This window comes from Elgaria multicarinata, chromosome 2, assembly GCF_023053635.1.
Source record: "Elgaria multicarinata webbii isolate HBS135686 ecotype San Diego chromosome 2, rElgMul1.1.pri, whole genome shotgun sequence".
In the NCBI taxonomy this organism is placed as follows: Eukaryota; Metazoa; Chordata; class Lepidosauria; order Squamata; family Anguidae; genus Elgaria; species Elgaria multicarinata.
The window spans coordinates 129,420,124-129,435,755 of record NC_086172.1 but is presented as its reverse complement, the minus strand read 5'-3'; the positions used below and the strand labels follow the sequence as shown (position 1 = coordinate 129,435,755).

Here is a 15,632-nt window from a genome sequence, read left to right as displayed (position 1 = left end):
AAACTCTTACCAGTCTTCTGTTTTCACATGCAAAGCAAATCCATTATTCTGAAAATCCAGAATACAGGTATAAATTTCACTGAGTTACAAATGTTTTTCATTCCTCGGAATAAGTCATTCTTTTAAGTACTGTAAAATATATGCATTGTTTGTTCCTTTTCATAGATGTCCTTATTCCTCAAAACTGACCAATAATAAGCAATTGGCCTATAATTGATTCAGACTGCAGACTCTGGATTACTTTGGGGCATGTTTGGAATCTTTTTCATGCAGAGTACATTCAGCCTTGTCTACAGTCTACCTAGCCATTGACAACAATGACAGTGATAAATTGCCCCCCATTATTCCTTATTAAATAGATTGTGTGGGGAAAGAAACCATTTCCCTTCCAATAGAAGAATGTTCAAAACAATATTCAAATAGCAGTAGTAGACTCTTACCTCTGCTAGCACAATTTTCATGCTTCTGGGAATGGAATTGATTTCTACTTTTAAAGATCCTTCTTTTCTATTATAGGAAGAACGTCCCTGGAAAGATAAGATTTATTTATTTATTTATTTATTATATTTCTATACTGCCCCATAGCCGAAGCTTTCTGTGCATTTCACAAAAATTAAAACCTCAAGATACAGTATTAAAACAATATAAAATATAAAAGCTTAAAACTACAATATAAAAGTACATTGCTGCTACAATAAAATGTAGATTTAAAATACAGATTTAAAACAGCAGAGCTGAAATGCTGGAGAAATAAAAAGGTCTTCACCTTTTACTACCAGAAACAGTGAAAAGTTGCATATCTATGCATCTCTTTTATTTATTCTATACATTTTAGCTTTTGTATGCCACCCTTCAACATATTCTCAGAATAGATTACACGGTAAAAGACAACAAGGAACCTAACAACTATGAAGAAACAAGAATCATTTTAAGGTTATTATTAGGCTGATGAACAACTTACAAAGGCGTAATCTAGATCCTTCTTTGGTAGTTTAACATCTAGTGTTGGATGCTTGTATTTGACAAAGTGGAATGTGGACTGGCATGTGGGTCTCACACAAAAATTAGAGCCAAAATTAAACTCCTGGTGTCCTTCATGAGATCCTTTCACCATAAGGGATAGTCCTTCATCTAAAAGAGAGAAGGAAAATTAAGTTGCATGTTGTAATTATCTGTGCTAAACTCAAAGAAGATCTATAAAAATCTTCAAGGACAGCCCCATGTACAATGCATCACAGTAATCCCATCAGGAGGTTACCAGTATATGGATTTGTGCATGGAGAAATGTCACACTTGAAGGACTCAGGTTCTATATAAGGTTATATATAAAGTTTTATTAGAAATGTAATTTAAAATCATGCTATGAATTTATGCTAAATATTCTCCACAAGGATTATTGTTAGTGTAAGCCTGTGATGGCGCTGAGAAGCCACGCTTATTGACATGAACATCTTACTTGATTTTTGTGCCTTTTTCTTCTCCACCTCAAATTCCAAACAGCAAACTTGCCGAGACTGCACAAAGAACCATAACAGAAGGACATTTGAAGTTTAGAATCGAATTGGTACTCCACATTATTTCAGAATGACAGGACTTGAAAGAGAAGACAGTATGAGGGCAAGCATCCTTTGGGCAGTACTAGTCATTCCCTATCAAAAGCATGTGGTTGAATGCAGTGACCTCTCCGCCTAATTAGAATACTGGGGTTGGGTGGTGCCGGGGAGAACCAACTTCTATTGTGTTGATTACATGATTTTTAAATGTGAATTTTAAAAAGGAAAGGGTGAAGATTTGATTTTAGGCTTCCCACTTGCTTAGAATTTTAGCAGTTGTTTATATTTTCAGACGCTCAATCCATAAAAAGTAGAAAAATGAGTGGCGTTTGTTCACCTTTTGTTATTTTCATTAGGGGTGTGCTCCGCTCCGTTACAGATCCTCAGATCCGAAGCAGAGCGGGCCGATCCGGACCTCAGAAGCCTGGTTCCAGAGCGGATTGGGGGAGGTCCAGATCGGCTTGAAGTGGTTCGGAATGGTCCAAAGCGATTCAGACCGTTGGAAAGCTCTGGACCCAGGTAGGTGTGGGAGGGGAGCTTACCTAGCTTCCCCATCCACCACCGCTGCAGTCTGTGTGGCGATGGTGGCAGAGCCAGGTAAGTGTGGAATGGGGATGGGGAGGTTACCTGCTGCCACCACAGTCCGTGCGGCAAGGGCGTGGAGCCAGGTAAAGGGGAAGGGGCGAGTCAGGTAAGGGGGAGGGGGCTTACCTGGCTCTGTCGCAGTCCAAGCAGAGGCTTCAACTGAGGCCCTGGGCCTCAGTTGAAGCTGCTGCTCGGACCGCGACAGAGCCAGGTAAGTAGGGGGTAGGGGGCTTACCTGGCACCACCATCTACCACCGCCACGGTCCGTGTGGCAGCAGACGGCAGATGGCAGAGCCAGGTAAGGGAGGAGGGGGGCTTATTCAGCCCCCATTTTGTCCCCCCTTCCCCACTTACCTGCCTCCTCTGTCCAACACGGAGGCAAGTAAGTGGGGAAGGGGGGCAAAATAGGGCCCCAATATCGATCCGGACCTCCGGATCTTGCTCCGGATCCAGTTCCGGAGCAGATCAGGGGAGGTCTAGATCAACCCGAACAGGTTCGGGCCCAATCCAGAAGGTCCGGATTGGGATCCGAAGCAGTTCGGGGAGGGGGGTGCACAGTCCTAATTTTCATGTTAGGCTGCTGCAGTGAAGGCTGATGGCTCCAATGACAGTGGGGTAGTGAATCTGCTCCGGGTTTCAGTCAGAACCAGTCAGAACTCTACAGCTCCTTTAAAGTTCTGGCTGGTTCCAACTGAAACCCAGAATGGATTCACCACTCCACTGACATTGGATCCACCAGCCTCCACTAGGCTGCAGTCCTATAGTCCCTGGGAGTGTATCCCAGACAGGATGGTTGATCCTCATAAGCCTTGTCTGTGAGGTTGTGAAAACGTCTGCAGCCACTTCTTCTTCAATGTCAGAGTTCTGATTTCAGAGAAGGCAAAAAGAGATATTTCATGGATTTTTCTAAAGTTATCCATATCACACGCTACATGTATTGGGGGAGGGGCAAACTAAACCAGCCCATTGGAGTCAATGGGAGGGAAACTTGTTTTCTTTTAAAGTTCCCAAAACAGGAAATAAAACCAGAAACAAACAAACAAAAAAAAAATAGAAAAAGGAAAAGGGGGGCATGTCCAGTAGGACAAGCCCAGTAGGACATAGGAAAACACTAAATTTCTCATGAATGACAAATCACAGATAATAGGACTGAATTAGCAACTCTACCACAATATCACCTCATTTTCTCAGCTTTATATTTAACAATTTAAAATGAAGTATCCAAACATTAGTATTTTTCCCAATGGGAACAATATGTCCCTTGATGCCTTATTGTCTATTCCTTACAGTGGGAGAAAGCATGACTTACTGCCACTGTAGGGATTGTAGCCTTACTCATTTTGTCTTCCTGACTAGTCCCACAGTAAGCAACACTGAGGTATCAAAGTCAAACATTTCAGACTTCTTGGGAGAGAGGGATGGACTATCCATGGCTGTATCTATGTATATGGTGGAAACTCTATGTGGAGAAAGTAAACAGAAAACTCAGAAGAAATATGATGAGTTGTTGACTTTAATACAATGTATAATCTCTTTATATTGCCTGCACTAATTATCTAAAATACAAGAAAGCACACAGAAAATAAATATTACCAGAAGAACTCCATTCGTAATGAGAATTTCAGGAGCACTTGAACTGAAAAAATAAATGCAATGTACTTATTTTATTATGCATTAATGCAAGAGATTGTTTTTAAGTTGTCATGTTTCTCATGAAAACAGTCTTAGGGAGAAATCCTATGGCCCCTAGACAGCATCTGGGGGCAATAGGATACTTTGGATTACTGGATCTGAAGCCTGAGGCAGTGCTTCAACTAGCTGGCATGGAGAGAAATGACCTTGGAGAAGTGCTAAAGGGGGTGTTTGGGTGAGTGGGGAGGGGACTGGAGAGGGCAGCTTCCTCTTCCAAGACACCCAGCTAGATGGGCAAAAAAGCCCATCTAGCTGATATCCAGAGCCGAAAGTGCTGTTCTGCACTAGATACACATAAACCTCTAAGTTCAGAGTCTTATGAGCATTGAGGATGCAATTGATAGGTTTGTGCCCTTAGACTCACTCCTGAAAATGTTGAGAAACACAACATTTTTTTGTGAACCGCTCAGCTATTGGGTGGTATAAAAATGCAATAAATAAATACAGTCCAATAGGAGGAGAGGAAATCTAAAACATATGTTTCCTTATGTCAAAGGGCAGGCCAGGCCTGGAGCAATTACTAACAGAGTAATTCTATGCTTCTTTACTCATTTGTAAGTCTCACAGTGTTCAATGGACCATACTTCCTTGTGGGTGTGTTTAGGATTGTAGCCTAAGTGTTTATTTTGCTGTCACTGAGGAAAATAGTGATGTTCTCCAAGTTCTAATAATATTCTGGGTATAAAAGACTGAGAGATGTTGGTTTAGGCATTCCATAGTCACTGACTTTGCTCACCTATTCTGTAACTCAAATTCTAGCTGCAGCTCCTCTTGATCCTGAAATAAGAGAAAAGTGTGTGAATTAAACCAAAGGCTTTCCAACATCTGTCCCTATATTGCTGCTCTGCATAGGTTACATGTACCACATCCTGCAATCCCCCCCCCAACAGCAAAATTTATGAAAACTCAAATGGGGAGTTAGAAAGAGTAGTGTTCAGACAAGAATATGAAATGGCACGAGATGGGAATTAAATACAAGGCTGTATTTGATTATTCGCCATTGCTTTTCTGGATCCCTAAAGGTTGAACATGTTTCCTTTCCCACCAACTTACTTGTTTAAGTGCAATCCAGTTCCATTGAAATTAATGACAGATTTGCCATGGATTTCACTGTAACATGACTTGTGCCCTGAACTGCCCTGATCCAATGGCATTTGTATGAAGACCCTGAGGTTGGCCATATCATGATTAGTTCTGAGTAATTCTTGCTGGGAACCGATTAGGAGAAACACACACAAACAAAGCATATAATGGGTTTACGTATGCATTTCTCCTAATGTATGCACTTTTTGTGCCTGTTTCCCTAATGTAAACATTTTAACACATTTTTTTACTATTATTATCAGGGAACTGCATTGCCAAATTCAGAGAAGCCAAAAAAACTGAAGGGCAGTTGCATCTTAGTTCAGGATGTGAAAATTAGATTGGTTTGTATTAAAACATGAACAAAATGAATTTCTTTCTTATCCCTACTTTTAAGTGAATGTGCCTAGGAGCGTACTGTTGAACACTTATCTCTTTTTATACAAACCTTTGAATCAGAATTAAAGCTCATGAGAACACTTTCATTTAGTGGGAGTCCAGCTACATCAAAGCACACCGTGAAAAGATGTTCATCTTGGTAGATATCTTCATCATAGACACCCAGTTCCAGCACGTTCTGTTAGGCAATGGTGAAAAATTATAAATAGGCTATATTCAGTTCAGTATAAAGGATAAATTTACTCAGCAGGTGCATCAAGCAAAGAACCGCAACTTTAAGAAAGTTATTATGGCACCATGATTTCCATTTATTTCCTATGCTGAAACTCAAATTCCAACCAAGTATAATTACCTATATTTTTTCTGACTAATATACATATAGACACTAAATAACACACACTTGCACATGCTCCTTTTACATGTTGTATACATTGTATTTTTACTCTTTCATTAGGGATTGAGCTCCTACTTAGGCCATTTTACTGTAAATGTTCCATAAGAAATATCAGTTATAGACTAAGAATTATAATTAGTGAATTCCCTTGTTTCTTCTTTATTTTGAAATATAATGAAATTTCATGGGGGGATGTGGTGCAGAATACCTTTTGTGCAAGAACATATTCTGTCCATTAGCTTTCTGTAGTTTACAAAAGAGATGGATAACAGCTAATATGAGTGAGGCATGATATGCATTTACCCTTGTGCTTTTACAAAAATTGGCATGTGTTTGTACCAACATGTGTAACAGTTCTATGGCCTACAGATTCTGGGCATGACAGATCCACCCTTCCTGACTTTAGCTGTAGAAGCTCCTTACATGCATATCTATGGACTGTTCTAAATGTGGGAGCAGTCATGTAATATGGTGGCTAAAATCTATGCCCCAGGACATTCATCTAAAACATTCTCATGCAAGTGCTGAGACGGTCCAAGCAGTGGTTGCATTGGGATGGAGAACCTTTGGCCCATGGGTTTAATCCAGCCTGTGATGCTCTTCCCAAGCTATGTTCCCTCAGAATAAGCACACACCCTCCCCAGCCTCGCCACCTCACAGATGGTGCAGGCAGCAATGACTCTGCTTTGATACTCCATTCCCAGTCTCTGCTTTTCATTTCTTCCCTTTTTGTCCCTCCTCCTGACAGCTCCTCCAATACCTTCCGAGGACTAAGGAGCACCAAGTGGAGCACTTCAAGGAATGACACTCATGGAGTAACAAGGACTGTCCTTACAGTTCCAGAAGCCATTGCTTGTCCTCAGCAGGGGTCCTTTTAGTCCAGAGCTGATAGCTCTTTGAAACTTTGAAGCACTTGGCTCAAGGCTCGCTAGTCTGTCAGGAAGAGAGTGAAAAGGGTGGAGGAGGAAACCAGAACAGGGGGCAGGGGAGAGGCAGAGGATGAACCAAGGCAGGTAGACAGAGGGTGCAACTGGAGAGTTTTAGAGAGATATCAACAAGTCTGATTTGTCCTACATGGTAGATCAAAACTCAGGGCTCGTTATGCATATACAAAAATTATGAACATGCCTAAATTTGGACTGAGTTTTGCCAGCACCAGTAATTATGATATCATTATTATCAGTAATTATGAAAGGTGCTGTGGACGTGAGAGATTTGGATTCTGGGACCATGGGCTGCGTTACTATGAAGATGGACTGCTGGCAAGGGACGGATTGCACCTCACAAGGGCTGGGAAGAATGTGTTTGGCCACAGCATGAAGGACTTCATCAGGAGGGCTTTAAAGTGAATCCTACGGGGGCGGGAGATGTACCATTGTTTTTATACTGTTGTTTTTATGTTTTTGATGGTTTTAAATTTTGTATATTTTTTTAATGTTCACTGTTTTTAACTTTTGTAAACCACCCAGAGAGCTTCGGCTATGGGGCGGTATATAAATGTAATAAATAATAATAATAATAATAATAATAATAATAATAATAATAATAAATGTGTTCAACTATATTAATAGCCTGTAATGTGAGGATTAAAAATGGCACACTAGAATATTTGCTAAAGAGTAAATAATGGGTAGATGTTTCTTCTCCTTTCAAGATATATACTACAGTATAGTGAGAAAACTTTGTTTGGGGAAACTGTGGACCATGGTTCCCCCCACCCCAGAGGATTTTCAGGCTGAAAAAGAAAAGATTTCAGCCACAATAAAATCTCATTCTTTTAAAATTCATTCTTTAACCATCAGACTATTGAGCTGCAGTATTTCAAATTCCTGAGAAATGGGTTCAAAGGAGAAGACAGGAACAGTCAGATCCATCACTTATAAAGAATGATCAGTTTCTTACTTTCACTTTGCACTGGACCATGAAATGAAATGTTTCATTCCAGACTGGGTCTTTGGAATTTTGAACAGTCTTTGTTCGGAACCGTACAGAAGAAGCAGTTGGCAGCCATAATGTCAAGAAGCAATCAGATTGGCTTACTGTTGATAGAAAGAACAAACTACAAATAACAATGTGACAATATACCTTGCAACTACACCTTGCAGGACCTGTTTAAAGAATAGGCCAGATCATGTGTGTGTGTGTGTGTGTGTGTGTGTGTGTGTGTGTGTTTGAGTGATTATTTCCAATCCAACCTATAATAACTAGTTTTGATGACCCAGCACAGTGCTAAATATCATTGGCTGAGTTTTCACATAACACTAATCCATGGTTTATATTAGCCATGGTTTGAAACCTTAGCCATGTGTCAAACAAACTGTGGCTTGTTTTCCCTATTTCTGGTTTGTTTCTTTACCTCCCATTTTGCCATCCTTCAGAACATTTTTGTTTTCAGGCTTGCCTCTTGCCTCTGTTTCAGGGCAGACAGCAGTGCAAACAATCCAATGATAAGCCATGGTTCTCGGTTCAGACATCACAACAAGCCTTGCTTAAACATGTCAGGCTGTAGAAAGTGAGATGAAAAGGGAAGCAGAGCCATTCCATCAGCCCTGCTGAAAGACTACTTAATTCCCCCCTCTTTCCTTACCATCCTTTTTTCTTTGTGTGTCATATCTTTTTAGATTGTAAGTCCGCAGGCATTCCAGACTGTGTTTTATTGATTGTTTTACTGATTGCTTGTAAGCTGCTCTGGGAGCCTTTTTAGCTAAAAGGTGGGATAACAATACTTTAAAGTAGGGCTGTGCATCACTTCACATCTGAATCCGAAATCCAAGGTGAATGGGGGTGATTCAGAGGGCTTTGAAACAGATCCAAAGTGAAGTGAAACAGATCTGAATTGGTCCGAAGTGAATTGGCATGTTCTGAAACAATTTGGATTGATTCGGACCTTTTTTCAAATGCAGACAGGCTGTCTGTGCTTGCAGTGTTGTTTTTGTTTTTGTTAGAGTAGGGAGGGGGAGGGGTATTACACAAATACCACTGCACTAAACTGTCTGGAATTTGGAAGACATGAGCACCTCCACAGTGTCTGTAAGGTTTCCAAATTTTATATTTGTAACATGAAAAATGAAAAAGTTATAGCACTTTGATTTGAGTCGTTTTCCTTTAAAAAGCAATTTTTACCAGTTTTTGCACCAATACCACTGCACCAATCTGTCTGAAATTTGGAAGCCATGAGCACCTCCAACGTGTCTGTAAGGTGTGCAAATTTCATGTTTGTATCATAAAAAAATGGAAAAGTTACAGGCATTTCTTTTTTCCAATGCAAGTCTATGGGAACACGAGAAATCCAAATAATTTGGAAATCTGAATCTCGATTTGGATCTGGATCTAAAGCAAATCAAAACAGGACGGAATCGGGATCCAAAGTGAATCGGGCAGTCTGTACATAGCCCTACTTTAAAGAAATAAACAAGCCAGATTTCATAAGCCAACAATAAACCATAGCTTCTATTTGTGATTAAGAAACCATGGTTTCTTTGCAGGGATGGGTTCAAACACAAAGATATGCCAGATTTGCCACATGGCTTAGAGTTACGTACAAAACCAGGCCACTGTAAGGAGACTAAAAAGAGAAAAGAAAAGTAGCAGAATGCCATCAGTCCATGCTCAGTGCATCCATCTGAATGCTGTGATTTATAATGCCACAAACCCCACAATTTTAAGCAATAAAAGAAAGGGCGCATCTCCATAGTAGTCCAATTTTCATCATGCAGCAGGCAGCCTCCTCCACGTGAGAATTTTGTTTGTTTTTACAAATCATGTGAACGTGTCCCATCTGCGATCTCAAATGTGAAAGGGAGCAAGAGGTTCTTGGGGTGGGGGTGGGAATTCACATTTTCCCAAACTTTTAAAAATGTGCACGTGTTCCCCCCCTCCTCCATGCCCATTTTCAAGCTAAGACGGGAAAGTACACATCTGGGTGTACACATGGCTTGGGAATTACTATAATAGAAGCAGGACCTCCCAGCTCGGTAAAATCAGGTAGACAGCAGAGATTGGATTCTCAGCTCTCAGACTTTGCCCTCTGGGAAAGACAGAACTAGAGCCAATGAGAGGTCATTATTTATGCTAGCAAAGGAGCCTACTGAATATGGGTGTGCTGGGTGGCAAAAAACAAAGGGAGGGCCAGAGGACAGTGGATCTTGGCCAATACCAGTTCTCTTTTCCTTCTTGGGAAAAGATGTGGGGCTGAACTGACTCTCTGCTTAATAATAATACCCATGTCCCCAAAATGGAGGGGGTTTGAGAGCTACACAGTCTCCCATGGTCCCAGGGAATATTGGCAGTACAGCAGTGCACTACTGTGGTAGTAGTGAAGTACAAGAGCACTCAGCTAGCCATGGGCTAGGAATTAGGCCTGGAGCCTAAACATCCTCCCACTCTCTCTCTTTAAGCCAGGGGTACTGGACATTAGGCCTTGGGGCCAAATCTGGCCCTCTGGGGGGGTTCCACTATGGCCCGCAGAGTCCCCCCCAAAGCCCACACCCCCTTCCTCATGCCCCATCAACATTTCCCCCAACCGCCAATCATTTGGTGGCTTCCCAGTTTTTCTGCACTCCCAACCCTCTGCTAAGGTTCAGTTACTGGCAGTAAGATCTATTTTGGGGATTTGGTTCAGCACCTTGGATTGCTTCATTAGAGGTCTGCTTAGTTCTGACTGAAATCCAGAGCGGATTCACCACCCTACTGACATCGTTGCCACCAACCTCCACTGGTGCAGCTACCAGACCTGTTCGCTGGTGCCCTCCCTCATCACTTGCTGCTCTCGGAGTAGTCATCTAAGGGTGGGGGGCTTGACTGTCAGGCCCAGGATTTGGGCCCCAACCTACACAAGCCCTAGCTGCACTATTGGGGAGGAATCACTTCAGAGGATAGCCTTCCTCTGGGCTCAGTTCCCCTCCTTACCTGTAAATTTCTCATGTATTCTATTACCTACTGATCTTTCCATTTCTTCTTCTTTTTACTAGGAAATCAAGCAAAACTCTCCCTGGTAAGCCTCCCTAGGCTGCATGACGTTCCTGCCAGTCCACCACTTGGAGAAAGGGATGGTAAAGAGACTTACAGATATCTGCTTGCCGTAGATTCCTTGCTCTGATCACTCTTACCCTCAGCAAATGACAAGGCGATGCCTCTGCCTGCAGAGCAATGGCATGCAAAGGACAACATTAGAAAGTGAGTTGTAAACAGGAAATTGAAATGGTTGGGCCATAAACCAGCCTTAAGAGGTACTCAAAAGCTCAGAAAAACTGTCTACTGCAGCAAGTTTTAGGATTACATTTTAGGTCTCATTCAGTTTTCTGAGCCAAGGTTTGCACACCAAAATAAGGAAGGAGGACATTGGATATTAGTTGTCTTGTCAAGATTCAGGGATAGTTTTTTCTATAGAATTATAAAGCTGGAAGGGGCCTTCAAAGTTACGTAGTCCTACCCTCTGCTCCATGCAGGATGCAACAACAGAATCCTTGACAGGTGGCCATCAAGCCTCTGCTGAAATATCTCCAGCCCACCACCTCCCAATAGAGTCTGTTCTAACAATTAAGAAGTTTTTTCTAATGTTTTGCTGAAATCTGCTTCGCTGCAATGTTCACTCATTTTGGAGCCACAGACATACTGCAAATATCAAAGGGCCAAAGCAGACAATGAGCTCCATCATGCTTGCCTACCGTCGCTTCTCCGCCTGTTTTCATTGCTTCCTCTTTCAAAAGAGGTAGTAAGCAATGAGCACTTGGCCCATTCCCTGGGCTGTTTTGATCACGCTGCTTCTCCTGCACACAGCAGGAGAGAGCGGCAACTTCCATCTTTAAAAATATATCAGACTTTCTGGGTGTTTTTTTGTGGTGCGAGGAAGGTCAGAAGGAGCAGGAGGCATACAAGAGGCAGACCAGATCATGAGACAGACCTGTGAAAATCTGTGAGTGCCCAGCAACAAGTGTGCAATAAAACGCTCATCTGGTGGAAGCTCATTATGTAAACATATAGCACACAGCCATGTATGCAGTTTAGCTTTAGTTAATTACAGGTACGTGGGGAGTTCTTTACAGAAATGCCGAGTGCAAGGAGGGGAGGCTTATATTTTACTAACCAGGGCAATTGGAATCGAAATTGCCCCCGCTCCCAAACAGTCATGGCTAGAACTCATTGGTACCAATGTAAATTTCTCTGTCTGTGGTCTAACTGTATCAAGGGAAGTTGGTGTATTTAGATTCCAATCACACTGGGGAGTAACGACATAAACTTTCCTTCCACCCAGCATTTATGCTAAGGAACTCCTCCTCCCATCCACCTGCAAATAAATAAAGCAAATCTGGATATGTTGTTGCATGCTACATTCTTTGGCCCCAGCTGTTCTCCATCTTCACCAGGACAGCAGTTCGGGTCTTTGTAGAAGCCTCTTGGAAGCCCTTTACTCACCATCTCCCTCTGAGGGGTTGAGCCAGAAATCCCATCCCTGGACCCTGCAGCACTTCACCTGCGCATATTTCCCTTAACAGGTGTGGTAGCGTACAAGTCAGTTTCCTCCCCCTGAAATGCTGATGAAGGAAAACCAGCAAGATCCTTGAACAGGATAAAGCTGCCTGGGGTATTTTGAGAAGCCAAGTTTATCGGCATCAAGTTCAAGTTTCTCAGTATGACTTGTTTCCATAAGGAAGGATAAATCCCTCAATTAAGAGATAACAATCAAAACCCTCCTTTAAAGCAGCAGGACATCATGTCCACTCATGTCTTAAATCATGATCATGGCATGAAATACAGGAGTGGACAATGCAGTTCATAGCCTTGTCTTGACCTCATGTCACAGCTCTTTGCTATTTGAATCATTCAGCACAAATCAATTAACATTGTAGCAATATTTTTGGCCAGGAAAAGAAGAACCACAAAAATGTGCTTGATTAGAAATCGTTGCAACTGAACTCACCACTGAAATAACAACAACAAGAAGAAGAAGATAAATAACAGCCAGCTCACAGTATCTGTGAAATGCTCTTAGTAAACTGTCAGATTTAAGCCTTCCTAAAGAGAAACATTTTCATTATTTTCCTAAAAAGTTCTAGCAAGCAGCTGAAGGGTGCCACTACAGAGACACTCATACATGTGCCTTTCTGCCTTTCTTTGGATCAGGGGAGGGCAACTTTTGGCCATTCAGATGTTTCAGCCTACAACTCCATTTGTTGGTTTGTTTATTGATTATGACAGGTGTTCAGCCTTTCCATAAACGACGCCTAAGGTGACTAACGGCATTAACATCACAAAATATACCATACGCTAGAATATACAGCAAAAACTAAACAGAGCAAAAATAGCTGAAATAAAGAGCTGAAAAAATAGCAAAGAGCTGAAATAAAAACAGGAATTTTCCCTGTATACCTCTAGACTTTGGGCATATCTATCCCCACAAACATGAACTGGATTAATAATAATTTTCTGTCCCCCAAGGAATCCTGAGAATTGTATTCTGGAGGATGGGGAAAGAATCTGTAACAGAATTCTCTTCTATAAGAAGAGCCATGCTGGCTCAGACCAAAATCCCGTCTTCCTGTTTCTCACAGCGGCCAACCAGGTATCTCTGGGAAGGCCACAAGTGGGACATGAGGGCAATAGCCTCCCCCCGCCCCATTGTTCCCCACGACTGGTTTTCAGATGCCTGCTGTGCTGCCTCTGATCCTGGAGGTAGTGACTGGTAGCCATTGATTGCCTTAACTTTCATTAATCTGTCTAGTCCTCCCTGAAAACCATCTATTTTGATGGCTGTCACTACATTTTTGCTGAACTCTCATTTCCCACATTTCTCCAGAGGAAGCAGAACTGTTAAGTCGATATACATTCACATAGAGAAACACTTACAATTGCCAGTAGGAAAGGACAACCTAGATCTTCTGTTGCTCCACCTATCCATGATGCTTACCAGATAAGCTAAACTTCCACATGCTTCCATTGTTTTTTCTGTGCAAGTATGTGCAGGCCAAATGTTCTTGATGGCAGGGAAGGATAACACTGTAAACATTCACACACATTTACAGTCTTTAAACCACCACTGTTTGAACCAGTGATTCAGAGCCACACCTCCTCTTGTTTCTGAAACAAAAAGAATTCCCTCCTCCTCCTTTAGGTTGCTAATTGGAGCAAGTATCAAGTGACGCAATGTCTTCAAAGGTGCATGGATATGTTCAGAACAGATGTGCCTTTTCCTTCCTGTCTGTGGTATTGCATTCATACATACCCACACACCAGTTTTCTTTGGGAATTCATAATGAATGGGGGCATGGCTAGATGAGGGGGGTGGAGGGCGATGATCTTGTGATTTTATGATCACGAGATCGTTGCCCTCATCTACACATGGCATGTGACATTGCGGCCACCATTTTGGAAATTGTTTTTATTAAGGAAAAGGAGCGCACGAGCGCTCGAACTCCAGGTAAGTTTTTTTAAAAAACCTCCCCCTCCCCCCACCTCATCCCTGATGGGCACAGAGCTCCTGATGAGCTCCATGACCTGTGCCTGGCTCCTTGCGGTTACTCGCGAGGAGCTGGGACATACCAGTGATGGCAGGCCACACGTTCCGCGGTCTTGGGATCATCCCGAGACCGCGGAAAAATCAGAATTAATCTGTAGGGCAATATCCCAGTGTTACAAGGTAGCTTCTGTGAGCAGTACTGACTCCATTTTGAAGCGACCCAAAACCCCATCTACAGACTGAGAGCATTCACAGAAGGCCTAGGTCAAGTAACCATTTCCTGATAGACTTCTTCAAATGCATTCCCCGGAGACAAAGGTAGGGGTAAAACTAAGCAGAATATGAATGCTGGATGGCAAGAGTTTTACCTTAATGTAGCCCTGTTGCTGAACTTCAGGCTGCATCAAGTACAGCCATCATCCCAAATCACCCTCTTTTGTTCCCATAGCAAGTAGATCTTTAGATAAGATCATACAAAAAACCCTCAAGCTTGGGGGAAGAGGGAGGCTAGCACTCTCTCTCTCTTTTGAACCAGAAACACAGAGCATACTACACATTCCAGCTTGCAAGTGAAAGCTGCCATGGGTGAGTGCTTTGTCTCGCTGTATGCTTTTCCTCTTCACCTAAGATCAAGAGCTGCAACGCTCCCCAGTTCTGCTCTACAGGAAAGGGATGCAGCCCAAGGAAAGGTATATTGCCTTTAAAGATTCCCTCTACTCTTTCCCCTGCTGTCTCTGTGTGTATGCTCTAAAGATTCCTTATAAGCAGGTGTAAGTCTCATTGGAACATGTGCAAGTTTGTACACGGGTCTAATGAGAGCACATCACGTAACACCAGGCCAAGGGAAGGATCTTCCTTCCCGACTCCCAGGATGCCCTGTGCGTCATGTGGACACACAGGGGAGATCCCGGGGCAATCACCAGGATATCGCCCTGTCTAGCCCTGCCCTGGGTTTTGCTTATGCAGATTGGGGTCAGGAATGAATTTCCCATTTCTTAGGATAAATTGGCTGGAGTTAGGTATTTAGGAGGTACCCTTCTTTCTCAAGATGCATCAGTTGAGCTTGGAAGCATGAGTAGTGTACATCTGGAAGTCATCTTCATTAACATTAAATCTAGGGTGACCATATGAAAAGGAGGACAGGGCTCCTGTATCTTTAACAGTTGTATTGAAAAGGAAATTTCAGCAGATGTCATTTGTATATATGGAGAACCTGGGGAGATTTCCTCTTCATCACAACAGTTAAAGCTGCAGGTGCCCTGCCCTCTTTTAAATCTGGTCACTCTAGTATAGCTCCTGGAACTTTAACTGTTGTGATGAAAAGGAAATTTACCAGGTTCTCCATATATACAAATGACATCTGCTGAAATTCCCTTTTCTATGCAACTGTTAAAGATACAGCAGCCCTGTCCTCCTTTTCATATGGTTACCCTAATTAAATCTGCCTCCTAATCTAGTTCGATGCATGGAC

General features: G+C 42.3%; 1 protein-coding gene across 1 annotated transcript in view; it reads right to left on the bottom strand.

The window, feature by feature from the left end:
* The window catches only part of LOC134393426 (cytosolic phospholipase A2 epsilon-like), a 30,108-nt gene extending 17,985 nt beyond the window's left edge, over positions 1-12,123 (bottom strand). The window contains exons 1-10 of the mRNA XM_063118452.1: positions 12,037-12,123; positions 10,772-10,844; positions 7,609-7,745; positions 5,362-5,490; positions 4,567-4,607; positions 3,732-3,774; positions 1,457-1,514; positions 962-1,131; positions 441-527; positions 11-48 (exon numbers count right to left, since the gene is read on the bottom strand). Of these exons, the coding sequence (XP_062974522.1) occupies positions 11-48; positions 441-527; positions 962-1,131; positions 1,457-1,514; positions 3,732-3,774; positions 4,567-4,607; positions 5,362-5,490; positions 7,609-7,745; positions 10,772-10,844; positions 12,037-12,123 (863 nt within the window). The remainder of the gene's footprint in view (positions 1-10; positions 49-440; positions 528-961; positions 1,132-1,456; positions 1,515-3,731; positions 3,775-4,566; positions 4,608-5,361; positions 5,491-7,608; positions 7,746-10,771; positions 10,845-12,036) is intronic.
* Between the last annotated feature and the right edge of the window lie 3,509 nt (positions 12,124-15,632).